This window comes from Gossypium raimondii, chromosome 8, assembly GCF_025698545.1.
Source record: "Gossypium raimondii isolate GPD5lz chromosome 8, ASM2569854v1, whole genome shotgun sequence".
In the NCBI taxonomy this organism is placed as follows: Eukaryota; Viridiplantae; Streptophyta; class Magnoliopsida; order Malvales; family Malvaceae; genus Gossypium; species Gossypium raimondii.
The window spans coordinates 49,566,910-49,594,041 of NC_068572.1; the positions used below are offsets into that span (position 1 = coordinate 49,566,910).

General features: G+C 33.3%; 2 protein-coding genes across 2 annotated transcripts; one reads left to right on the forward strand and one right to left on the reverse strand.

Annotated features, from left to right (window-relative positions):
- Positions 1 to 15,441: 15,441 nt before the first annotated feature.
- Positions 15,442 to 19,701, forward strand: LOC105791886 (26S proteasome non-ATPase regulatory subunit 13 homolog B). Its single transcript, XM_012620176.2, has 6 exons — positions 15,442 to 15,757; positions 17,085 to 17,531; positions 17,957 to 18,037; positions 18,435 to 18,631; positions 18,726 to 18,825; positions 19,146 to 19,701. Exons 1-6 carry the CDS (start codon positions 15,608 to 15,610, stop codon positions 19,329 to 19,331), a joined length of 1,161 nt encoding a protein of 386 aa, XP_012475630.1. The 5' UTR covers positions 15,442 to 15,607; the 3' UTR covers positions 19,332 to 19,701.
- A 259-nt stretch (positions 19,702 to 19,960) lies between these two features.
- On the reverse strand, positions 19,961 to 26,421 carry LOC105791885 (extra-large guanine nucleotide-binding protein 3). Its single transcript, XM_012620173.2, has 9 exons — positions 25,891 to 26,421; positions 24,053 to 25,158; positions 23,795 to 23,932; positions 23,295 to 23,399; positions 23,035 to 23,214; positions 22,318 to 22,495; positions 21,855 to 22,102; positions 21,088 to 21,260; positions 19,961 to 20,799 (listed from the first exon to the last, which is right to left on the reverse strand). The coding sequence occupies exons 2-9, from the start codon at positions 25,019 to 25,021 to the stop codon at positions 20,205 to 20,207; spliced, it is 2,586 nt and encodes an 861-aa protein (XP_012475627.1). The 5' UTR covers positions 25,022 to 25,158; positions 25,891 to 26,421; the 3' UTR covers positions 19,961 to 20,204.
- Between the last annotated feature and the right edge of the window lie 711 nt (positions 26,422 to 27,132).

A 27,132-nucleotide genomic window follows, 5' to 3' on the forward strand; every position in this document is an offset into this window, starting at 1 on the left:
TTCACAATATATCCATATTCAAATAATCTCCCAAGTCAACTCCCAACACTTCGATATTTCGAAACATACCGCAAACTCAGTATATCACATTAAAGTCATTTAATTCACTAATAATATTATAATTACGGCAACCAAAAGTTTGTTTTTTATATCACAAATACATATCTATAGCCAAATGACTTTACTAAAAGCGAAGTACATGCCAACTTGAAACAAAACAAAATATACGAACTTTATTGAGTCTAGGATTTTTCGGTCGGATCCTGACGACTCTGAGTACAAAATCTCAAAATACACCTAGCCTGCATATGAAAACAAGACCATTCAGTGTGTATTAATTTCAAATGGTATTACTATCACTTACTCAATATAGCATAAAATTTAAATAATTGGACTCAGTTGATTTGTTTCTTCCTTAAACCAATTCAAGTATGTTTCATATCAAAGCTTATCCAATACATTACTATACATAAGTATCCCAAACAAACCAAATGCGATATTTTAACTAACCAGTCTATTTTAACGAACTTATTAACACTTTATGCTAACAATGTATGCAACCTTATTCGATTTTGTCTCATTTTCTCATATTGCATTACATTACCAATTTGAATCAAACCATTCTTCCTGTTCAATATTTATGTTCACTAATACATAGCTCAGATCTAAACTAATTTATGGATCCTACTAATATTATAATTTGGCACCCAGTGCCTCATTGATATGTCACAAACTAAACAAATTGCGCCCAATGCTCATCGGTTAATTTGAAGTAATAATCATGCTCAGCATTTGCCGGTACGTCCGATGGTTAGTGCGCCCAACGCTCATTCACCTATAGTCAAAGTAATTTTATATCGGTACATCCAACGTAAACAATTCGCGCCCTGTACTCATCGGCTGAGCTGAAGTAGTAATTGTGAAAGCCAAGGTTGGAATGTTTGAAGAAAAATGCGCCTAGCACTCATCGACTTATAGTCGAAGCAATTATCGTTATTTTACTCGATTCTATAACTCATTAATTATTCTCAACTTTTCCCAACAATTACTACAACAACCCATAGTCTAATTTCATTCTCAGTACAATTTCCATTCTATTGATCTCAACAACAACTCTTCTGTTGAATGTCATTTCATATAAAACATGGCATGATTTGTCTCATGTTCAAGCCAAATGCGCAACTTTACTAAATTATACTATTTCAAATTTTTATACAATTTAACTCTTTATCAAAATAATTAATCTCAATATTGTATTTCTAGTTAGTCACTCCTGTGTAACTTCCTTCATTTTGCCAACTTACCTAACAATGAAATTAAAGGGAATTTCGAACTATTCGTCGGTGACTTCAGCTTTTTCCTTCGCTTTTGAAGAAATTGGATCGTTAGTAGCTATGAATTAACATAAACAAATAACACCATCAATAATTCACCCAATTCACAGTCAATTATTATCTCAAACAACCTTTATATTTCATTCAATTTAAATTCTTAAAATCGAAATAAGCATAACTCGTCATTCTAAGCATTGATTTATAATTCGACTTCATTTCCTTCTATTTTAAACCCTCTATTATCGATTTCTAACAAAATCTCATAACAACTCTACTTGATATCCACTTTATTTTCTCGGTGAAAAATCTAACATTTAACTTCAAAATCTAGTCATTTTTCATGTATACTCTAAAATCTATTAATTTAACATCAAAACATAGAAAAATCATTAATAGTAAATTTCTAAAACCTTAACAGTTTTATAAATTGATACACAAGTTGGTTAAATTATGATTCTCCAATCTCAAAAACAAAAAATTTATAAGAGAAGTAATAAACTACACTCACCAATTTGTGGATTAAAGCTTGAAAACCATAAGCAAATTTCCTCTATTTCTTTTCTCTATTTTTTTCTCGTGCGTAGAAGGATGGAGAAGACAATCTTCTCTCTCCTTCCACTTAAATCATTTCAATTTTATTTTTTTATAATAAATAATAATAACATAAGAGCCAGGTGTTTTTTTAAACACAAATTTGGCATGTTTTATTGCTATCTTAAACTTTTGAGCTATTAGCAATTTTAGTTCCTTTAACTATTTTCAAATTAAAATTTATAGCGATCTAAGTTTATAATTTAATCCTTGTACTAAATTAAATACTCAAATCAACTAAATTACTTGTCCTTGATTCAAATCAACTAGACTCAATTCATTAAAACGAAACCTGAAACTGTACTTTTCAACACCACTGTATCAGGTTGTTACAATCTCTATATGTTCTACAAATTGAGCTTGAAACAACCCATTTTTTAATAGTGCCAAAACTAGTGGTTTCAAGGCCATAAATCTCCGTAAAGATTACGAGTCAAATATAGTAATATAATAAATTTTATTTGATAATTTATGTTATTTGAATGAAAAATTAGGCTCAAGTGGTATATCCCTAAAGTCAAGTGGTTTTAGAAAAGGAGGTATTGAGATCTTGTTTCTATAAACGAGCCCATAAATATTTTATTAAATATTTACGGAGTGTTGTTAGGGTCATATTAAAATTTGGTTAAGAAATTTTAACGCTTAAATAGTTAATTAGGTAAAAGGATTAAATTGTAAAAGTTGCAAAAGTTGGTTTCTATAAGTTAAAGGTACTAAAAGGTTAAATTAATATGGTTACAAGGGATTTTATGGAAATTGTGCCAAATCTTAGTAGCATGCATAGTTAGTGCTTTGTTTAATTAATTTATATGTTATAATTTTATAATAATAATTAAAAAGAAACTTAAGGTAAATAAAATAAACCAAGCACATTATTTTTCTTTAGTTTTTTTTTTCTCATATTCTCCAAGCCAAAAACACCATTGTTGAAGGGAGAACTTTCAGCCAAACTTAATTTCTCATACATGGTATGTGTTTGATGCCCGCTTTTAGTAATTTTTTATGGTTTTGAGTTCGTATTAGCTTAATTTAACTAGTTCGGGAGTCAATTTGTAAAGTTGTTAAAATTCTAGGGACTTGCCATGAATGAGTTTGAAGTGTTTTTTTTTTATTTTAATTGATAGATTATTAAAGTGGTAGTTAAATATAAGTATTTTGTTAAGCGATTCTTAGTGATTTTAATGTCTAGGGAGTAAATTGTTGAAATAGTAAAATTCAATGTAAATTGTGTGAAGTGAGGAAAAACATGGGCTGTTTGTGAACTTAGTAATAATTAACTAGCATGGTCTTTAGTTAAAAATGATGAATTTGCAAGTTTCGGGTTTAGGGACTAAATTACATAAAAGGTAAATCATTGGGGGTAAACTTGTAAATTTCTCATTGATAAGGTTATAAGTTGTATTAATTATATTAAGTGATTTGAATGGTTTAATTGAATGAAAATTATTATTTAGATCAAAATCAATTAAAAGGATCTAAATCGAGAAAAAGCTAATGTGTCGGATTAATCAAGGTAAGTTTGTATTTCATTTTAAAATATTACATTTGAATTTATAAATTTAATTGATATCTTTACATATGTATCAATGAATTGGTGTTGAGATGGTCTTGATTGGGAAAAGGAAAAGTCCGTGATTGAAATACATCATGGTATTATACTCGAAAAGGAAAAAAACCATGGTTGAAAGATACAATGGCATTATATTTGGTCTTTCCGAATCAATGAAAAAGTTGAAAAGGATGTTATCCGAAAAGGATATCAAATGAGAAAGTTGAAAAGGATATTATCCGAAAAGGATATAAATGAAAAGATCGAAAAGGATAGCAATGAAAAGGTTGATAACTCATCCTTCAACCATTTGCAGGTAATATGTTTCAAGTGAGATATGTACCATAAGTATGAAAATGAGATGAATGTTTTGATTAGTATAGTTTGATAATGAATATAAATCTCTTGGAGTAATTATATGTTTCATATGTCTATAAATATGTTATCTAGTTATGTTTGTGGTGTGTTTAGATAATTAAATGGTTATCTGAGTATTTTCTGAGTATTCGATGTTGTTTCATTTGATTCAACGGGTCATTCAGGTTTAAAATTAAAAGGTATGTATATGAAATGAGCTACATTATTGAGAATATGGAACGGAAAACATAATATGTAAAATTGGAAGGAAAAAAAGTAAGAAATGGATTATATGATGGATGATTTATATATTGAAATCTTTTACATGATATGTACCATGTTTCATTGGTTGATATGTCCTTAAATGTATCTACTAACTATGTGAAGTATTTTGGATAGGAAAGAAGAATATCCATATGATCGAATGAGTCATGTTTAATGGTTTAATCGTTTTGTGTTCAGTAAGTTTAAGTTTTCGTTATACAAGCTTACTAATGACTAGTTGCTTATGTAGTTGTTTTTCTCTATCTTGTAAGTCATCGAAAAACTCAATCGGTTGAAATCTCGTTGAAACACAATCACACTATCCATTCGTCATATTGGTATTTTTGGTTGTTTTGGTTAACAATTGTAAATGGCATGTAATAAGAGTTTATTTTATGTTATTTACCAATGTGATATGGTTTAAGTTTATTTGCCTATATGTCATAATGTGGGCTTATAAATGTATATGTAAGTATGGGTTTTAGTCACTTGTGACTGCCTTATGATTTAGATGGCTTTTGGTTCATTGAAGTGTGAATGAAGTGGTTAAAGGGTAGATGTGTGATGTAAGTTTAAAATATGAATTTATGGCATTGAGTGTGAGTTTATTTAAATGTAATAAGGCATGAATGTTGATTTGATAACTTGGCTTGTTTTAAGTTTGTTCCAAGCTTATGTGTGCCTTAATGTTGTTAGTTAATGAATTGCAAATGAAAGTAAAAATATATGGTATGTAACATTTATGTATGCTCATATGAAAGTAGGTAAAATATGGTTGAATGGTATGCTTTGAAACGATTATTTGGTATATATGATTTATGTTTAATGAATGAACTTGAAATGTTGAATTGAGTGAAGTTGATGTGTTAAATTGTGGTGTCAATTTAAGGTACACTGATTAGGCACCTAAGTTGGCTCATTTTGGTATGTTTTTGGTATGTTGTAAAGTGTTTTGGTCATGTGAAAATTATTGGAAATGGTATGGTTTGTTGTGCAGGAAAAGGTTGATGTTTTGGCTTGTCTAGGGGCAAATTATGCTGCACACGGCCTGGGACACAATCACCCCACATAATCGTGTGTTTCAAGTCAATATGTTAAACGGTCTAAGACACAACCTACAGCACGGCTGTGTGGCTCAACATTGAATGCACATAAGGTCTGGCACATAGTCTGCGACACATTATGTAACCCTATTTTGAATGCCCATACGGGTGAACACACGGGCTGGGACATGGCCGTGTGTCCAGATTTTGAATATCCACACGGTTTGGGCCATGTCACACGGCCGTGTGACCATTATTTTCAAGTTTTTCTAAAATTTTCTATTTTGTTTCAAATTGATCCCTGATTTTTTTCAAGTTATTTTTAGGGCCCCGAAGGCTTAGTCAAAGGCTCGTAAGAGTATTTTTACTATGATTATATTAAGCTACAAAATTATTTCTGTTTTGAAGTTAAATGTTCTAATTTGTACGGAAATGCTTTGTAACTCTAATTTAGCAACTGATACAGGTTAGGGTATTATAGGGCCAGTTCAAATGGGTCAAACGAACCTCATTTAATTAGTTGACCTCTATGGGATGATCCGTGTGCATTCTTTATGGGCTTTGATCAATGACCCGTGACACTCTCCCCCACCCATTCTCGCAACGCCCTTATCATATCCTTGAAATGACACTAGCTTGACTCATTTTGGAACTGCCTCAATGCCTCGATTGATTCCCAACTAGTCTCTTTGTCGAGTAATCCCTTCTCTCAAAACCTTTGCCTCGGCTTATATCTTTTTCGTCATCTAACTTGAACTATTTCTCTCTTTTGTACATTTTGATTACAAGAGGTCGTCACTCTTAGTTGCCATATTGCGACTCACCTCAATTGGGATCCCCTTGATCCTTACAAATAAGCTTCGGCACACCCACATTGAACACCAAGTTAACCTTGAGTATTGTCGCTAACTCTGGTTTGTAAGCCATTGGCTTACCTGCTTTAGAACTCTAAAAGGGTCCCTATGCCTTTTCCCAGCCAATGGTAAGTCATAATATAAAACACTGGGAAAGTGTTTGAAATGTACCTTACTCGTCGCATTTACTCTGTTCAACTGCCCAGCTTGCATCAACACTTTTACCACAAAGTTTGATGCACAACCCACATCTCTCATAGGTGGTAGCTCCACTAATAACTCAAAAGGCTTGATATTGCTTTCTGCACCTCTAGCATTTTCAAGAAGGTCTTCGTAGCACTCCAATCTATCGAGTCATTATTCCCACCACACGGAACATCCTTAACTAGTTGGATTGCCGACAATACCTTGGTTTCATCCCTTATGTCTCAGCTCATCGACACTACACATTGTTGTAGTCGAGTATTTAAGATTCATATACAATCGACAAAAGGAACCAAAAGATCATTAATCTTGTTAAGGAAATTCAAGCCAAGCACGAAGTTAATCAAAATGGATTACCTCAAAGTCTTCCTTTCCTTCCCACTCACCGATTTGTAGCTCAATTTCTTATGTTACTCCTACAGTTGGGACCTCTTCGGAATTTACTATCTTAATCTTTTTAGTCGATTCGCTAACTGAAAGACCAAGTTTACTCACGAATTTCTCCAATATGAACAAGTCTGATACCCCCGTATTAATAAGAGCACTCCTATTTCAGCCTCTTTGGCTTGTTGTTAAGCTTCCACATCCTATTATGTGGTTTCCTATTACCACTATTCTTACCATTGCCCTTGTTTCCAATTTTAACTTGCCCCTCTCCCTTATGGTCTCCCCCATCATTTCCCTTCTCTTTAGACTTGGAAGATTCGAACTTGTCTATCCTCAGGCCAAGCACAATAAAGGACTTTGTCTCGTCCATGGCTACTGTAAGTTTAATGATTCCTTATTGGCACAACTCCTATTTTACTCATGGTTTTAACCCATCCTTGAACAAATAGATTGCTTCTTTCTCACTCAAGTTAGAGATTTGAAACATCAATTCATTGAAGTATTTGACATACTCCCAAATAGAGCCTTGTTGCGTAAGTCAACAAAACTTAGCTCGAGCCTCCTTCTCGGCATACCGTGGGTAAAACTATTTTTTCAATTCTTTTTGAAACTCCTCCCAGGTCCCAATCGCGGTCCCACCTCGTTTCTCATATGTGGATCTATGACGCCACCATAAGAGAGCGACATCAGTAAAATAAATTGTAACAGTATTTACCTTAGTAGGATCATCCTTAATACCTATCGCACGAAAGTATTGTTTCATACCTTAGAGAAAATTGTCCACATCCCTCATGAACCTTGTCCCCTCCCCTTAAACTCTTTTGGCTTGAGGACATTCATCTTACGCTACTTAGGAACTAAAGCCAACACCCACAGCAGTTCTACACATAACGAGCTCTCCCTCGAGCTCCTCAATTTTTAACACTATGGCTTCAGTTTCTTTATTCAAAGCCACAACTATAACTTCGAGAGCATTATTCCTCTTAGTCAAATTCTTGATATGATCATCTGTGGCAACATTAAGCCTATTATATTGCATCCCGATTGGAACTGAGAGCATCTGCTATATAGTCCCTGAGTTACTCTTACATCAAGTCTAACTAATCGATGCATCCCTCAACTACCTCAAGTGTTTCCTTTACATCACCCTTGAATTTCTCAAAATTGACATTCGATTTTTCCAAAGTCGACACAGTATCCCTCAATCTACTATTTTTCCTAGTCCTCTCATGAGTTTCCATTAAGACATTCTGCTCGCCTATTCTTTTCGTCATCTCAACCAATACCTTCAAACATTGGCACTGATACCAACTATCATAGGGATAGATCTTTCATCTAACAAATCATGCGGCCTTAAGCGATTTATTTACTTCAAATCCATCTAAGTTAGCCTAACTCTCAAAAATGAGAATTCATAGAGGAAATTCTTTAAAGAACCAAAATAAAGCAAAAGCAAACTCAAAAGTGATGGAGCAGCGAAAGAATTGAAAAGCCATACAAAGCAATGCACACTATGCGTTTGAGTAAATTCTCTCAAAGTATATTTAATAACTCTGAATAGGATGGGATGGGATGATTACAAATAAGGGGGAATGTCTCTATTTATAGTTGAGTTCCCCTAGATCCAATGATACAATTTAAATTACACCGATGGTTAAGATTAAAGCTTATCTACAATATAAGAGTCCTAATAGATTTAAACTCTATACAATCTTATCCTTTATGATTTTACAATATTCACCATGGTAACTGTAACAGCCCGATTTTGGGTCTAGTCGGAACAGTGGTTTTGGGACCACAAATTCGACAAATGGGTAGAAAATATTATTAATTTAGTGAGTATAAGTTAAATGTGAAGTTAAGAAAATTTTTGAAATAGTGAATAGTTCACTAGAAATAAATATTAAAATAATTAGAATCGAAAATGAGGTATCGAGACCTCAAGGATTTTAAACCGAGCCATAAATATTTTTATAAATATTTATGTAGTGTTAAAAAGTTAGTATTAAAGTTTCGTTAAGAAATTTTAAAGCTCCGATAATTAATTGAACAAAAAGGACTAAATTGTAACAAATGCAAAATTATAGAAAATGATTAAATAGCTTAAATGATAAAAGGAAGAGGGCTTAAAAGGCAAATAGACCTAAGGTCTATTTGGGCTGGACGGCAAAGGCATGAAATCAGCAACAAAGTAAGAAGAATTAAGGGCAAAATTTGAATATTGCAAAATTTACTTAATAAAGTTAGGACCAAAGTGAAATTATCTAGATTTCTCTTTATTTTTCTGCATTCTCATCAGAAAAAACACCATAGAAGGGTTTCCTTAAGCTGGTTCTTCCTATTTTTACTGCAGGTAAGTTCAATTCTTGATTATTTCTTGAAAATTTTGTGTTTTTGTGACTTTTACAACTAGGCCCAGTTATTTTATTCATTAGTTTTTGATTCTATGAAAGAAGTTGAAAGTTGCTATAAATACATGCTGGAAGTATATGATGATTGAGCATGGAATTAGAGCTTTAAATTGTTCATATGCTGATTTTATTGAAAGAATTGAATAGAAAGTGAATGTTTGGGACCTAATAGTAAAAGAGTTTGAAAATAGAGTTATATGTGGAAATTTTGAATTTCAATAGTTGTGAAACAACTTATAAAGGTAAAGTATTAATTTATAAAATTAAATTAGTTGAGGGGTTAATTGAGAAAGGACCGAATTGTATAAACTGTGAAATTTGGGGCAAAAAGGAAATCAACATTTTGCACTAAAGCAATTTTGGACAGCAGCAGTAGTATAAATTTTAAAAATCACCAAAAATTGTGGGAATTGAATTAGAGGGTGAATAAAATATGAAATTAAAGCTCATTGAGTCTAGTTTCTCATAGAAGAAACAATGTAAGAAATGGAATTGTAAATCATGAGATATAATAAATTTTGTGAGACAATGTCAGAATGATTTCGGGTTCCCCTGTTCTGACTTTGGAAAATCATAAAAAATTGAATAAAAATAATTATGAGTTATAATTTATATGATTAGAATCCTTAATGAGTCTATTTTCAAATTAAATAAACGAAAACATCATCTGAATTCTGTACAATTAGATAATTCATTTTTAGTGAAGAGTGGTCGGAACTGTCAAACAGCGAAATAGGGGAAACTTTAAAGAATAAACTATACTATTTGGCTGAACCAAAAATTCTGAAAATTTTATGGTAAGAAGGTATGTGAGTCTAGTTTCAGGAAAATTAATGTATCTTAATTTTGAGCTCTGTAGCTCCGGATAAAAATAATTTAGTGACTCTGACTCGGATAAATAGCTTTGAATATACATGTGAGTGAATAGTGAAATTATAGCTAGTGTTGTTTAAGTGTGTTATACACATTAAGGATGTGGAATGGAGAGGATGAGGAGGAAAAATGGGGAAATATATGAATGATTTGTGTATAATTGGTCATATGCTTAATTATAATTGTTAAACGATGAAATAGAAATGATGCATATATTTCTGCAGTATTGGTCATGGTTTAAGCTCATGTGGGAAAATAAAGTTTATAGTACGTGTGTATTGTATTTTTGGTATATGATTTGGCATGAAGTAATGTCGTGAATGGGTATTGAATTAGCACATGTTGGAAAGTTTGATATATGAATAAATATTGTGATCATGAAAGGGGTGGTAAGGTTTAAATTATGAAATCTTTAGTGAAATGGTTTATTATGTGATTATTTCCAAAAAGAATTATGTTTCAATGTACTAGTTTGCCACTATGGTTGAATGATATGTTTGAATTAGCACTATGGCTGAAAATTAATGATTAAATGTTAATTTCATGAATTATATAATGTATGATGAGATATATTTATTGTTGAAATGAGAATAAAATAAAAATGTGAAAACCTAATAAATGATCAAATTGAGCGGAACGTCGGATTTGAGTACTTCTGATCAGTGACAAAGTGATAAGTGGTAGCTTTAGCTACACTTATCTGATCAAGTGACAAAGTGATAAGTGGTAGCTTTAGCTACACTTATCTGATCAAGTGACAAAGTGATAAGTGGTAGCCTAGCTACACTTATCTGATCAGGGACAAGTGATAAGTGATTATACATAAGACCATAGTTATACTATGGCAAAGTGGAAGTGAAGTACTCAATTTTCCATAACCGTTCCCTAATTTGATTATAGATGGTAAGTGAAAAATGGGCCCAAAAGAATTAAAGTAAATGGTTAAGAGGTAGTGTATTTATACGAGGATGATGTTGTTATTTTAAAGTGACATTTTCATTGCAAAATTGAGAATTTCATAAATGTGTTATTGAATGGTATAATCGATAAACGTTGAGTTAAATGGTAAGTATGTATTAGTGTTGAACTTAATGTCATTGAGTTGTACGTGAATTAAATGGAAATTGCTAGTGATATGATTTAAATTGTGAGTATGAGAAATTGTGAATTGAATGGAATGGAAATGAAGCATTGAATTGCATGAGTATGTATAGGGTCTCGTAGGCCCTAATTATTATGATTATAATATTTTGAGGATATATTGTGAAAAGTTATAGAAGCATGTTAATTATTTTTAAAGTTTTAATTTAGATGAAATTTTATAACTCGGTTAAATACGTTTACAAGTGTATGTGTTTTAGTAATGCCTCGTACCCTATTCTGGTGTTGGATACGGGTAAGGGGTGTTACAGTAACTCTAATTTTATTGGAGTGTTCCATTGGGCCACCAAGGCTTCAAATAGATGAACGTAAGGGGTGTTACAGTAACTCTAATTTTATTGGAGTGTTCCATTGGGCCACCAAGGCTTCAAATAGATGAACTTCTCAATATGTTCCACGAGTCGGGACAGTTCAAGTGAGTCAAATGAGTCTCATTTAATTAGTTGACCTTCATGAGATGCTCTATATGCATTCGTCACGGGCTTTGATCTGCTACCCTGACACTAGCATCTCATTCCTTCTATGCCTTCTTAAAGTGATGTGATATGTGTTGATGCTCATTGATCTTATTAGCATTATTTCTTTATCTTTGTCTTTCACTTTAGTGAAGTCCCAACTAGCATATGCTTTTTTTTTATTTGTTTAATGTATTCCTCTGCTTCCTAGATTATTGTGAAAGGGTTTGGATTGACTCGTTCATAATGTAATACCCAATTTTAGTCCGAACTCACAAAAAAAAATAATAAACCCAAAATAATAAAACAAAGTTTATGTCCAGTACAAAATTATATCATTTGGCCCGATCGGAATGGCCCATTACTTGAAAAGGTTGAAGGTCCATCTACAAGCTTATGGAAACATAATCTTCAAGGATATTCAATCTTAGATATGATATGCAATCTTAGATATGATATATGCAATCTTAGAAGATGTGATTTTGTAATATTAGAGATGTAATTTGTAGATACCCTTTAATCTTAGCCGTTGATGTAATTGATCTGTACCGTTGGATTTGGGGAGGCTCAACTATAAATAGAGGTCTCTCCCTTCATTGTAGAGGACTGGAGTTGGGAGTAATAATAATTCTTAAGAGTATTCACTCAAATTTCTCTCTCTCTTGCGTTCTTATTTTCTTTAGCTTGTTCTTATTTTGTTGATTTGTGTATAATTTATTTATTGATTTGTATATTGTTGATTTCAAATCTCTTTTTCCCTTTTTTATTCATTTTCAAATTCATTATTTTCAAATTTGTTTACATTTTATTTTGCCTTATATTTTTTTATACTCTTTGTTTTAAATTCATTGGTCTTTTATTATTGATGCTATTTAATCCTCTATTTGTTATTTTAGTTTTTTATTATTAAATTAATTATTTTAATATTATTAATACTATTATGTGACATCATTAATCTTGTATCATTATTATTTACTTTTTATGCCTCTAAATTTCAAATTTTGTTATATATATGCATGTATACATACATACGTTTTATAATATATACATATACGTACACATTTTTAATTTTTATAAATATATATATACACATACTTTTATATATTTTCTATGTTTCATAATTTTATATACATACTTTTTTACATATTAAAATATGTACATATATATATATATATTTATATTTTATAATTTTTACCCAAATTCGTATAAAGAGAATTTTGAAAAATAAAGGCAATACTCGGCATTTGGAATCTTCAAGAGGATTGGGCCCTAACGTATTGGGTTCCAACTCTTTCGTTGAATCTGAATAATCGAGAATGCTCTTTAATCAAAACATAAATAAAAAGCTCATTATCGAGAATTCAATACGTTGTGTCCTAACGCATTAGATATGACACGTTGTTTTCTCGATATGAGGATTTTTTCTAAAAATAATAAAGGTAATATTCAATGTTTAGAATTTTGAGAAATTGTGCCCTAACATATTGGGCTGCGATTTTTTCATCTGACTTAAACAATTGAATATCCTTTTAAATTTTATTGCACGAGTTTTTTTTGGACAAGCTCGTTTTTGAGGCAGTGAAATATCATGCCCTAACTCATTGGGTGTGACATTTTCTCTTTTCGAAATGAGAGGGTCTTATCGAGTAACTTGTTTTATATAAGTTTTTTTTTAAAAAAAAGATCGTATTTTAAATCTATTCAAAGTTTTCTATTTTCGACATTAAGACATTAATTATTTAATTAGGTACCAATTTTTGGGCGTTACGAGAGTGTTAATCCTTCCTCGTACGTAACCGACTCTCGAACCCATTTTTCTGAATTTCATGGACCAAAATTGTTGTTTTAATAAAGTCAAATTGCTTATTAAAAATAATCACTTTTTGAGGTGACCCGATCACACCTAAATAAAAAGGATCGGTGGCGACTCCCATTTTTATTTTTTTTAAAATCCAAGTCAACCCCGTTTTTCAAAATAAAAATGATGTCAACACATAAATTACTTTGTTTCTTTGCACCCTATTTTCCATAATATAAGTTGCCAACCCTATAAGCTCATTTGACACAAATTATTTGCCTCATAGTGTAAGTTTCATGATTTGTAGGATCCTTTCTTTCACTTAGCTTATACTGATTTCCCCGGTGCGAATCTTGTATTGTGAGCCAAACCACACTATTTCGACAAAATTACATTCTCCAAAAAGATGCTTTCCATCCTCTTCAATTTTAACATTAAAATAATAATTTGTAAGAATTTATTAATATTATTATTTATGTTATAATATATTAATATTAACATTCAAATCATGATGAATTTTTATATTATTTTAATATTAATTTTTTAAAATTAAATAACATTAATGTAACTAATTCTAAATTAATTAAATATTTTTTAAAATATTTATAATTACATTATTTTTAAATTTATTAAATATTTTTTTGAAGAAATTCATTAAAAATTAAAAAAAACCTAATATTATAAAAAAGAAAAAAAAGTGCATTGTATATGAATACAAACTAGTTTTGACTTTAAATAAGGAACTCTACACCAAAAGGAACGACCAAGAATCAGCAAACGGAGAGAAATTTCCAAAACTTCCAAGTCCTCAAACGGAGAAAATAAGTGCAGCTTTAAAATTGAACCAAAGCTGTCTGCTCACGTGGAGCAGTTGACATTTATTTGTTTGTGGGATTAATTGCTTGCAAGGTTCATCTATGTTTGGCATGTTTACAATCAGGTCTTTTTCTTCGTTTAGCACTTTTTTTTTTTTTAAATCTAGTTTCAAATTTAATTAATTTTGTTTATCTGGTTTCTGCTTCATTATTCAATTTTTTATTTATTTCATTCTTGGTTAATTATTTTTTCTTGATGAAATTTATATGTTACAGGGATTATTAATTGTTCATTAATGCCCAAGCATATTTAGCGTTGTTTTTTATTTCATATTTGGTTTTGAACCTTGTTTAATATCTATGTTAATCTTCTGTTTGATTTCTTAATTGAAGTCATTAATTTATGAAACTTTGGTTAAATAACTTAGAAAGCCCTAATAAAAATGTCATATAGTTTCTTTGCAATACTGAACTTCCAAACCAAACCCAGTATATCAAATCTATTTTTCTGGCTAACCACAATAATCTTAAATTGGTCACCGGTTCGGATATAAAATTTTAAGCTTATTTTTTAAGTTTGGGTTCAGCTCAGCTCGAAAAATAGACCTAAAAGTTCACTCAAACTTGACTCAAATTAAAAATGCTAAAATTGAGTCTTACCCGCCTGTATTAATTTTTTTAGATTATTTTTTATATAAAATAAATTTTAAAAATATAATACGTTAAATACACTAAAAATATTAAAATAAATATTTCTCAATAAATTGAAAACATATTTAAAAAAGTTTATATTTAAATAACATTAAAATAATTATAACTTAACAAACAAATACCTTAAAATAATAACAAAATTAAGAATAAAATAAAAGTTATACAACATCTAAATAATGAAAACAAAATAATAGTAATATAATAATAAAATAGTAGTAAAACAAACAACGAATCAAAAATAAAACAGCTGATTCAAGGCACGGACCAAAAATTGTACCATTTAAGCCATTTTTGGACTTATATTTTTTTCTCTTTTTGAACTCTAATCCTAACGTTACTTATATTTTCATATCTAACTTGTTAGGAACTTTTTCAAATCGTGATGACAATTACAATAATTATCTAATCTTACTGCACATATGAAATCATAAAGAATTACAACAAAATCCTAAAATCCAAATTTTAGTTTTTGCCCTGAATTACTAGCTTAATGGAAGGCCAAATCATTTGTGCAAAAACAATATAATGAAACACGGAAAAGCAAAGCCCATTATGAACCAAAGTCTTAAATGATCCGACCCACACCACAAGCCGACCCGACATATAATTTTCCCTTTTTTGGGTATGTTTTTTTTCTATTCCTTCGGTCGATTGAGCTGACGGCTTTTCTTTGTTTTCCCCTTCAGAATTCATATAGATACAGAGAACCAAAGTTGAAAAAAAAGAACATACGCATCTAAATCTTTAAGGCTTCAGCTTCTCTTTCTCTGTTTCGACTCTGTGGAGTAAATTTGGGATCGATGGCGGCCTTGCAATACCTAGACTCTCTTCGAAATGAGCATCCAGAGCTAGCCGACTGGTATAATTCTCTTGCAGATCTGTATCAAAAGAAGCTCTGGCATCAGCTCACTCTCAAGCTTGAGCAGTTCGTTGGTCTCACCGTCTTCCAGGTCTCTCTCTCTCTATGTATATATATTCCGTGTTGTTTGGGTTTAGAGTTCGTAGATCTCTTTTATATTATGGTTTTAAGAATTTAGGAGTTAGGGTTTTTGAATGGAGCTGGTTACTTTTTTCTTTTCTTTTTGTTTTTCCCCTAGGGGTTTATAGTAGAATTTGGATCTCATTGTCGAGGATTTATTAGGGTTTTTAATACTACTCTTACCATTTTGTTTTTTATTTTACTTTTTACTATTTAGTCTTAAATTTGAAACGAAATAAATAAGAATTGTTTATACTTTATTGCTTTGATGTTCAACAACTCGGAGCTTATTAAAGAAAGTATACTCACTTGGGTTTTGCCTTTAATTTTTTTATTGTAATGTTTTTGCATAGAATTGTTGCTAACTTGCAGTAAAAAAAGAATTAGTGGAAATCTTCAGTTTCCATGAATTATATGCTGGATAAAGTACATGAATAACAATAATTAGCATCTAAAGCTCTGGCATGTTTATTTTAGGGCAAAATTCTTCTCTGAATTGTAGAAATTTGAAGTGTGGTGATGTTATGTAACTTAGGGATGGCAATGGATAATGCGGATTGGGATATTTGTGGACATCCAACTTGCTTTTTATAGATTCAAATATTGTGGATTCTGATAATATTCAGATTCAGAAATTCTAATTACTATCCCAGCTATTCAAAGCTGATGCAGATTTTAACATTCGGTATTCATTATCCGAATCCACTTTACTTTCACTGGTAATGGATGTGGATTTGGATAATAGGTATGCGAATTCACTTTACGAATATGAATAACGATTCGGATATCCAAATCCATTATCCTTTTTACTTTTTGAAATTTTTATTTAAAAAACATTTTTGTACTTATTTAGCCAAGTCTGTTATTTGACTAATAATTTAATTAATTTGATTTCAGATTTGGATAGTAATACTCATATTTAAGCTGCTTATAATGATTTGGATTTTAAAGCAGATTTGCGGACTCGAATCCAAATTTTACTGAAATTACAGATATCTAACCCGTTGCCATCCCTAGTTATGTTCCTTTACACCTCTTGTTTTCGTAGAGTACATCTGGAAATTTCAGTTGTGGTTTCCTACTGCTCTCGTGTCCCTCAGTGAATAATGCATGGATAACTAATCTGAAGTGTGGTTTACTTGATCATTTTCATTTACAAGAAACTCGGCTTTCTATTTGTTTTAGTGATTCATATGTACGTAAATAATATGGTAGCAAATGAACTAATTGCACCCCATGTGCTAGATATTGGCTAGGTCATCTAACTTCCTATGGCACTTGTTTCTCGCAAATTTCAGGCTGGAGATGCATTGATAAAGTTGTATCGTAACTTTATCACTGACTTTGAGACGAAGATTAATCCTCTCAAGCTTGCACATTTCGCTGTTATAGTTTCTCAGCAGTACGCAGAGAAAGAGGCTGCTATTAGTTTCCTTGAAGGGGTGATTGAAAAGCTTCAGGCTACTAAGGAGCAGCGCATAGAAGAGCCAATTCTTTATATTAAGATGCAAATTTCCAAATTCAAGCTTGAGCAAGGTGATCAAAAGGAGTGCAAGAAACTTCTTGAAGATGGGAAGAGTACCCTTGACAGTATGACTGACATAGATCCATCTGTATATGCTACCTATTACTGGGTTTCATCTCAATACCATAAATTTCGCCAAGAATTTGCTGAGTTCTACAGAAGTGCTCTCCTTTATCTTGCATACACATCAGTGGAGTCTCTCTCAGAATCTTTTAAGCTGGTATGTTTCTATGTGTTCTCTGCCAGTCCAATAGTACTGCCTTGTGATATTATTGGAGCTCATTAAGTTTACTCTTTTTTCTGTTTTTTAATATATTTTAGGCTGTGTAGAGTTGAATATGGTTATTGGAAGTCTAACACTGTACCAACAAGCCATTTTACTCATATCAAGCTTTTATGTTAAAAGTTCTTGTTATTCAGAGTCCCCCTGCTTTTTTTTTCTTGTAATTATCATTTTATCAACCTATTCATCTAACAGCAGTGCCTCCGAAGTCTGATGGCTGATGTGCTTAAATATTCTGTTTTCCAGCCCCTTACACCCCAGTCATAATATTGATGGAAATAAATGAACTAAAGAAATTGCTAGGAATATATTTGTCCATTGACTTCATTTCATTTAATTTTATTTGAACTCTTTTGATATAGGATTTGGCATTTGATCTGTCCCTTTCTGCTCTTTTGGGAGATAACATCTACAACTTTGGAGAACTCCTTGCTCATCCAATTGTAAGCATATATTTATCAAGTTTCTTAAATTCACTATATATTGCAACTGGTCCAATTGTTATGGAGATGATCGATGCAGTCTTGATTAAGAAAATGTGCTTTTAATTGCACAAAGATAAGGTTCATAGGCCTCGTTTATGATACTCATGTTAATGTATGTGGAGGTTTAATGACTGAAAAGTGCCTGCTATTAAGAGCCTCTTTTCGTTTTGCATTTCTTTTCATGCTATTGCAATTGCATGAATGCATTCTTATTTTTCATTGTGTTGGATTGATTTAAAAGGGAGTTTGTGTGTTGTAGTTTTTTTTCTTTTTCTTTTTTTCCCTTCTGAATTTCTTTGCTTTGATGTTTTTATTTTGTTATGTTTGAGATGATGACTGTTGGCATCATTTACAGATAAAGAGTCTTCTGGGGACCAAGGTGGAGTGGCTTTATTATATCCTCCAATCCTTCAACTCTGGGAATTTGGTTCGCTATGAAGAATTGTGTCGCGTGCATAATGCTGCACTGAGTGCTCAACCAGCCTTGGTTGAGAATGAGAAGAAGCTCTTGGAAAAAATCAATATTCTATGCTTAATGGAGATTATCTTCAGGTGTGTATTGTTTTAGTGTACCCTAAGAGATCAGGTCAAAGTTGTTGATAATTGTATGTGGTTAAAAACTAAAGTACAATATGTTTCAATGCAGCCGCCCTTCTGATGATCGAACTATTCCTTTAAAAGTTATTGCTGAGAGAACAAAATTGTCAATTGAGGATGTTGAGTATCTTCTCATGAAGAGCCTGTCTGTAAGTTAAAATATTCATAATATTGTTGTCATCTTTGTTTTACACGTATTCATTTTCCTTTATCTTCAGTTTTTTCATGACACCTTAATAGGGAATGCAAACTATAAGGGGACACAATAAATTTTGGATATTAGCCAAGGAAAATACAAATTATCATGAATAGTGAACATTTGTGGAAGTCCAAGTCTCAATTTTTCGTATGGACGATGCACCATTGTATACATTTGATTCGAAGCCTGCATGTAGCAACTAGCTATACTTCAGAGGGTTCAAAATTCTAAAGATAACTTGTATAACCTTTTTGCGAATAATGACTGCAGGTTCGTCTGATTGAGGGCATAATTGATCAAGTTGAGGGAACAATTCATGTCTCTTGGGTGCAGCCAAGAGTTTTGGGGATTCCACAGATCAAATCCTTGCGTGACCGGTTGGATAATTGGATGGGCAAAGTACATAACGCTTGGTTATCAATTGAGGCTGAAACACCTGATCTTGTTGCATCATGAATTTTTTTCTCCAGTTCCTTTCTGCCATTGTAACAATTTCGTTATTTGAAAAGGGCAAGAAAAAGGGAAAGTGAAATGATGAGCAATGAGGATAGAGATAAGCGTTAGTCATTTGCGGGTAGAGCCAACTTTGTATGATTCCTTTAGTAGGTATTGCTTGATCCTTAAATCTTTGTTCTGAAAGGAGCGGCTCATGTACTAAACTTTTCACTTTTTGGCATTTGTTGGATCTACAATGGCACTGGAATGCCTGAGGATACGGTTAAAACCGCAAACATCATCCTTATCTTTCATTTTGTATTGGGATTTTTCATTAGATACAATCAGATATGATCCACTTTTATGTGGATGAAAGTGCATTTTCATTTCAGATTAGATGTTTTTCTGCATGATCTATATATTGTTTGGCTTCAGTGCGTTACTAGACGAGTTGCTGCTACTTAGTTATTTAACTACAAATATGTTGATTAGGTTTTACCATTTACCTGTGATGTGAATGAATCTTATAGGATGATTGCCAATCTTGAACAATTAAACTATTTGATTGATATACCACCAGGTTGGGTTTTTATACTATAGGTAACAGTATATGATTCCATACTCGTAAATGAGAAAACATAAGCTGCATATTTCTTCAAAATAAGCCCCATCTTTAATCTCATAGTTTGCTAGTTTTACATAATTCTGAATCACATGGAACACTTAACACCTCAGCATTACAAAGCAGTAATGAATCATGCATAACAAAGAATCAAACCTAACATGACCAATATCATTGAATTGATATTCTGGGAAAATGAAATACATAGCTAGCACAATGCTCCCGCAGCTTTCTTTACATTTTAAGAATACAAGCAAATTCCAAATGCACAGTCATTCTTGCCGCACAAACGGCGAGGAACTAACATCTGTGCTGTAAAATGAGTCTTCTCCTCCATAGTAGTTTTCATCTTTCTCTTCTTCCCATTTGAGAACCTCTCTTGTATATTTAAATGCTTCATCAACGGTCACCCGATGGTCCCTTGCCCTAGCTTGTGACACAAAAAGTTTCCGTCCTGTAAGGGAAGCATAAAGATCCTTGAACTTCATCGCAACGTAAAAGTAAGCCTGTTGAGCCAGAGACTGGTGACTATGGACTGGTCTCACTGAACTGAAATCATTGAACCATTCACAAGTGCTTAAAGGCACCCGATTCACTTTGTCCTCAAAGAGATCATACTTGTTTAGTATCAACACAAACGGCGTATCCTTAAAGCAAGGGTGCCTTATCATTGTTTCAAATAACTCCTTGGTCTGCATCATCTTATTTTGAAATAGCGGTCCACTGCCACTGCTCTCTGGTGCTACCGACATCAGATCATAATCACTGAGGGCCGCGCAGAAGACTACAACTCGTACATCTTCAAACATTTCCACCCACTTGCATCCTTCATTAATCCCCTTTGCATTTACCCTTATGAGTTGATACCTATAAAAGCAAAAAGGCTAAATTAGCTTTACTGATTCAAGATTAAATCTCATAGTCATATGCCTTGGGGTTGAAGTACGTAAGAGCGGATACTGCGGATAATGGGGAATAAAAAAAGGACGGGAATTGAATGCATTTTCTTTAATGATTTTTCATATGAACAATACGATAAAGAAATTATTGCAAACATTGGTGCAGTAACTCTATGTGATGCAATTGCTTGCATCTATGGAACATTATTGAGGAAATCTTTCATAAGGCAACAACAGAATGTCAGGAAAGAATTACTTGGTTAATGGCTGTGAGGGAGCTTCCAAATTGTCTGTGTAGGTTTCAGAAATTGGACTACGATCATCGAGCAAAAACTCTATGAAAGCCAAGCCATTCCCTTGGGTGACCCCTTCAGCATAAAGAATGTCACGATCAGTAGGTTCATATTCGTTGCTCGACACCTCTACAGCCTGAAGGAAACAAAAGCATATCACATGTTACGGATGGAAAAAATCAATAGAATCAACGCAAGACTCAAGTATGCAATCAAGATCTCACAAATTAAGGCAGCAATATAAAATAATATCAGTTAATTATTCTATAAATATTCTAGTCTTATTTATGTCTTTTAGTCAAGTCCTATAACAAAGGGATTAGAATCCTTATCATGTACTACCTAAATTAGTCAGCCTAACCTTGTTATTTAAACAACAAATGGAATGAAAGAGCAAGCAGAAAATAATTCAACTTTGAGATAGGCAAATATCTCTCTTTAAGCTCCAAGATTGGTAGCCCTTTTTGGAGAGCTCCACCCTTTCTTTCACAATTCTCTCGCCATTGGTTCTCATGGAAGACCCTAGCCAAATCGTCCCGTGACTAGATCCCTATCTAAGGCTTGCAACACAAGATGTTGCTGTAATTTGAGTTCACTTATTTCTTGCCTTTTTTTTTTTTTGGGGGGGGGGGGGGAATCTTCTTCAAGATGAATAACTTGACATATCAACAGCCATCTAAATTTTGGCAATGATTAGGCCAACATCAAACATAAAAATAAGTTGACATACCCTGCTTAAGAAGTACTCCGCAACATCAGGAAGAAAGTGAAGCTCATCTTTTCTTCTATAAGTGTGCTGTATAGCTGGATCTTTCCACAACTCCTCAACTAATGGTGCATACTCACGCGTTGCTGCAGGGAAAAATGCATCCAAATCACCAGTGGCTATAATATCCAGAAGCCAGTCAGCAAAATGCTTTAGCCTTGGGTTGATAGAATAGGCACACTGGTTAGTTTCACCAGACTCGACCTCCCCACCTAACACAAGATTCAAATATTGATTACATGTTGAAAGAGTTGCAATGAGGCTAATTAGTTTTTAGGCCAGCTTGGAGAGACATTAGAAGCACCATCATGTATAAAGCTTCTATAAACAAGCAATGAAACACATCTAAGAAACAAGTCCATGTTCTACTTTAAAAGCTCAAAACTAGTTCAAAAGCAGACAAGATTTTGGTGTTGGCAAACATTACCAGCATCAAAGTTCTGATCATTGGCAGCTAGTTCTGGCATTCCAGACATTGCTTCCTCCTCAAACCGCTCCCGCCCATCTAATAATATACTAAGATACCTGTACATATTACTCTGGATCATCAACTTCAGATCCTGCAGTTCTTCTGCAGAAAACCCATTTCCATACAAAAACTTTGCCTGTACAATAATGCATAGTGAACATTAGATAAAATGGCATCAACAACATTTTTAGACTGTAAAAACCTAGCTGTTTGTGCTGAATTGGGTAGATAACATAGCTCTAGATGATCCTAGCAACTGAATTTATCACTTAAGCACAATGGGAAATTAGCCACATCTTAATCATGTATACACCATATACCAATTGTTTCTAAACCAAGAAAGCATAAAGAAAAGCAGAATTCAGATAAGTTGACTAATATGATCCCCACTACACAGTCAGCCAATGCCATTGAAAGCATTGTAGAGGTTAAACTATATGCCAATCCACGATTTAAAGTTTCCTAATCATCTTAATTATTCCTCATCTACTAATAGATTGGAATGACAGACATTCTTCATGCTCAAGCAAGATAATCTAGCTAACTTCCTTGTAGGTGTAAATTTCTGAAGTGGCTTTACTTTCATTTCCAATACCACTTAAAGCAATTGGCATAGCAACACAAAGCATAATTGTTCAAAGAAAATAGTACATTAGCAACAAGAAAATTCCAAACCTGCTTGAAGATGGTGCTTGTTCCAGAGCCTTGAAGCCCAAGTAAAAGAAGCTTCTGGGTTCGTTTTTGCTCTAGGTAATTTGGAACAGTACTATAATTGCTGGCCTCCTCCCTCACTCCTTGAGGTTGACCATGGGGCACAGGCAAAGAAAACAAGGTACAGACAAAACGAGTTGTTGCCTGTCTCATAAAAACCAAAACCCACATCACATTACATATAATATCCATGATACAATTCAGGCTATTAGAAGTTTATGTACCTTCTCCCAGATGTTTCCTCTAATGTTATTTTGACCTTCTTCCTCATAACGACCATCATCATAGACCCAAAAATGAGTGTCATGTGGACACTGCACATTTGCCAACTGAACACAACAAAAGGATACATCAATTATTATTTATTTGTTTATTTATTTCAGCCCGAATGGAAGGATAGATCATGATTAGTTATACAATATGAAAACATGCATTCGATAAATAGTTTATTCCCATTCACATTCTTATCAAATGCTGAGGTTAAACATATATTAGGATGTCTAAAAGAAAGGCATAATGCAGAAAACTAAGGTGTTAAAAGAGTTTTGTAAAAGGAATCTGTTTCTTCTAACTGGTTATGATATAAAGTATAAAAGGAGGAGACAACTTAGCACCACAAGAACATGAGATTAAGAGTCCTAAATGTATGGAATCAAGCAGAAAAGAAAAACAATGATCAAGAGCAACAAATAATAGATCCCATATTAACTTTTATTGTTGTTACCTTTAGCACCCTCAATTCAAGTTTTGTAATCTCCCTTCCATTCATATAGACTTCAGTATTGCCATTGCTTGCATCATGATTAAGCTTGCCAGTGAAATTTAGGTTTGAACTAATGATGCGATCAGGTTTTTCTCCTTCCTGCCAATTCAATAAGAAAAGATGGTCGAATCAAGTCCTGATATTCTAGATGTTCCTCTGCTTGCTTCTTCAAATAGAAAAGCCAAGTGAAACATAAAATAGCATATCATATTAACTTACCTTTCCCCATAGACCAGATTCCTTGTCATACCAATATCTTCCAGGCTTCAACTTCCTAGGAGGTAAAGGGCATCCGAGTAATTCAGCCATCTCTTCAGGCTTCAGTGGATATCCATTCACAATTAGCTGCTCCGGCCGGAGCTGATTAGCAGAACATTCTTTCTCTGCTTTCATAATCTGCTTTACCTCCAATGGACTGAGTAGTCGAGACAAGAGCCTAGAATGTTTACCTAATCGTAAGCGCTTTGATTCATCAATTGGCTGGCGAATGCATGTCACACATTTTCGTCCTTCAGGCATCGACCCCATTGCCCTAAGCACACAATTGCTGCAATACTTAGCGTCACAAACCAGGCAAGATTCCTTTGTTTCCCACTTTCTCTTACCGCATCGATAACAAACCCTTCTCTTCTTCTTCTTCTTTTCTGTTGAAACCCCAACATATTCAGGAAAGACTCTCTTTACCATATCCATATCTTTCCTATCCGACTTTTCAACAGTATTGAATGTAACAACTGGAACTCTCTTTCCTTCATTAACAACTTGTTTAGGAGGATTACTAGGAGGGTTGCCAACTGAGCCAGGTGATGCTGAAGGAGAAGCTGAAGAAAAATCAGGATTTTGCAGCACAGACACTAGGGACTCAGAGCTTGCTGAAACCCTTGGACTCTGAGTACGTGGACTTGTGACACTGGCAATATGAGACACTGGCAAGGGGATTGGCTCAATCACCAGGGTCGCAGTATTAGCAACTGATCTTTGGGACTCTGACAGAGCTTCTGCAGTAGGGATGGCATGTGAATTTACATCCAGAGGCTCAACTCTAGGTACTTCATAAGCAACTGGAGGACCTTTATATTCTATTGCTATGGAGTAATCAAGCTCTAATGAATCTTCAGGGAGCGAGGCACCGGGTGGAAGCATCTTCCCGACCAACTTTTTCCAACTCTCACCCTCCTTTTGCTCCATTTATTTGAATACAATACCGAAGTGCTATATGCTGGGATAGAGCTTCAAGTTCAAATTACAACTCCTCAAGTATCACACATAGTTATCAAACTATGCTCTATAACATCCAGAGACGTGCATGAATAAGCTCGAATTACCTGGAAAGCAATTGTCAGAACAGTGAGATTTTCCGGGTCCTTTATAATGCATGCTTGACAATGAAACCAGAAATAGTTACCAAGCAGCCAGACTTCAACATAAAATTGCCATCCTAAGAAAGCCTTCCAGTTTCAAAGGATATATTGGAAAAGATCAACCATTTGACCCTAATTAAATGAAATAAAAGCAAATTCAAATGTTCAAAAACCAAGCATGGGATTCAGGCATAATTTGAACAACAAAGTAGGCCCACACGCATATAGCTTAAACACCTACTCTTTTGGAATGAAGTAACTGAAATATTCGGCAGTCAGCCAACAGAAAAAATAAAGGAAAAATCAATTTTGTTAAGTCTATCCAAGAGAAGACTTTTACCTATAAATAATATCCTAAACCCATAGAAGATTGTTAAAATTGATAGTCAAATGGTAATGTAGGCTCATGTAGAAATTTTCAACTTTAAGAAAAATACGATTGAATTCATTTATAGTCAAACAATAGACATTTCAAGCTTCATTCAAGCTTTGAGGCTAAACATGACTTTCCAACTAAAAAGAACAAAATTGAATCAGTCTACAATGGAAAACATTGGGATCACATTTTACCTACTGAAACTTCAAGAAACATAAAAAAAAGGCAGTCATACCCATCCACACATAGAAAATCTTAGGGTCAATCAAACAAATACTATATACAAAACCCAAAAAAGAAAAAAAAAACCAAGAAGATACCTGAAAGAAAAGGAAGAAAATGAAAGTGAACCTCAGAGAGGAAGAAGAAAAGGTAGAGAAGGTCTTTGCTTTCTGCGCTTCTTCGAATTGTTTCTTTTCTGTGCTTTGAAGAAATCCAAGAAAAGAAAACGAAATCCCAGACTCTGAGAGATGGGAAAAATAAAAAATAAAATCTTCAAAAAGCCTCTCTGCAAAACCAAAAAAGAGAGCCTGCACTACAACACATCAGTCCATTTTTTTTTTGTAGAGAATGATGAAAATGGTGAACACTACAGACAAAGAAGAGAGAGAAATGTGGGCCCCCAAGTTTCTTATTTTCTTTTTTCTTTTTTGGTTTAAGAACTTCATGAACAACAGTAGCAGCAGCAGTTGCAGGATTGTCTGAAGGAGTGGTTTTCACTTTTTTAATGTTTGTTGTAGTTGAGTTGAGGACTGGGTGGGGGGATGAGCTGCCCCGAGGCCCGAGCTCTACTGAGTGTGGCCTCGTGCGTGGGTACTGTTGGCGCCTATGGTGGTGATGATGTGGAACCGTACGACCAAGATATTTGTGTTGGATCACGCGCCTTCTAAGGAGTGTGATAGATTCTCTCTTCTATGTCTGTTTGTTTGCCTTCCTTGTTGTGGGCGTGAAAAACCCGGAGCAGGCATCACCAGAGGCCTGATCATAGTACCATGGGCCACGGCTCATTCCCACCAGGCCATCATCTATCATAATTTTATATTGGTTAATATATGTTGTTAGTCCCTATACTTTTGACGAAATTTGAAATTTATCTTTATATTTAAAAAGTAGAAATTAAGTCCTTTAATTTTTTTAATCTAAAAATATCATTCCAATCATTAAAATTGTAAGTATTTTATATTAAAATTTTATTAATTTGGCATGCTGATTAAACTACCCTCATATGATGTAGCATATATTTGACAAAAATAAGCAGAAATATTTTTTTAAATTGAAAAATTAAAGGGATTGAATCTTTATCTCTTAAAGTATAGGGATTAATAGCAGATTTTAACCTTTTATGGTATATCATAAATTAATGAAATTATTATAAGAGAAAAAGGTGATGAACCCTCTTTCCCCGAATATTCAATTCCGAAAAATGAGTTGAAAATAGGGAGATGAGAGGAGAGAATAGTAATTAATGTCAAATGGGGACCATGGGATGAAGGTCCCAGTCAATAAACCAAGGTTTTTATTATGGTTGGTATACCTCAGCTGCAACTATAATGGATTTAGTC

Coding starts and splice junctions, on each gene's coding strand:
- LOC105791886 (XM_012620176.2), top strand. CDS start 15,608: ATGGCGGCCTTGCAATACCTAGACTCTCTTCGAAATGAGCATCCAGAG. Junction 18,038..18,434: donor AACTCCTTGCTCATCCAATT/GTAAGCATATAT, acceptor CATCATTTACAG/ATAAAGAGTCTTCTGGGGAC. Junction 18,632..18,725: donor TTAATGGAGATTATCTTCAG/GTGTGTATTGTT, acceptor GTTTCAATGCAG/CCGCCCTTCTGATGATCGAA.
- LOC105791885 (XM_012620173.2), bottom strand. CDS start 25,021: ATGGAGCAAAAGGAGGGTGAGAGTTGGAAAAAGTTGGTCGGGAAGATG. Junction 23,933..24,052: donor AATCTGGTCTATGGGGAAAG/GTAAGTTAATAT, acceptor TTGAATTGGCAG/GAAGGAGAAAAACCTGATCG. Junction 21,261..21,854: donor CGGAGTACTTCTTAAGCAGG/GTATGTCAACTT, acceptor TGTTTCCTTCAG/GCTGTAGAGGTGTCGAGCAA.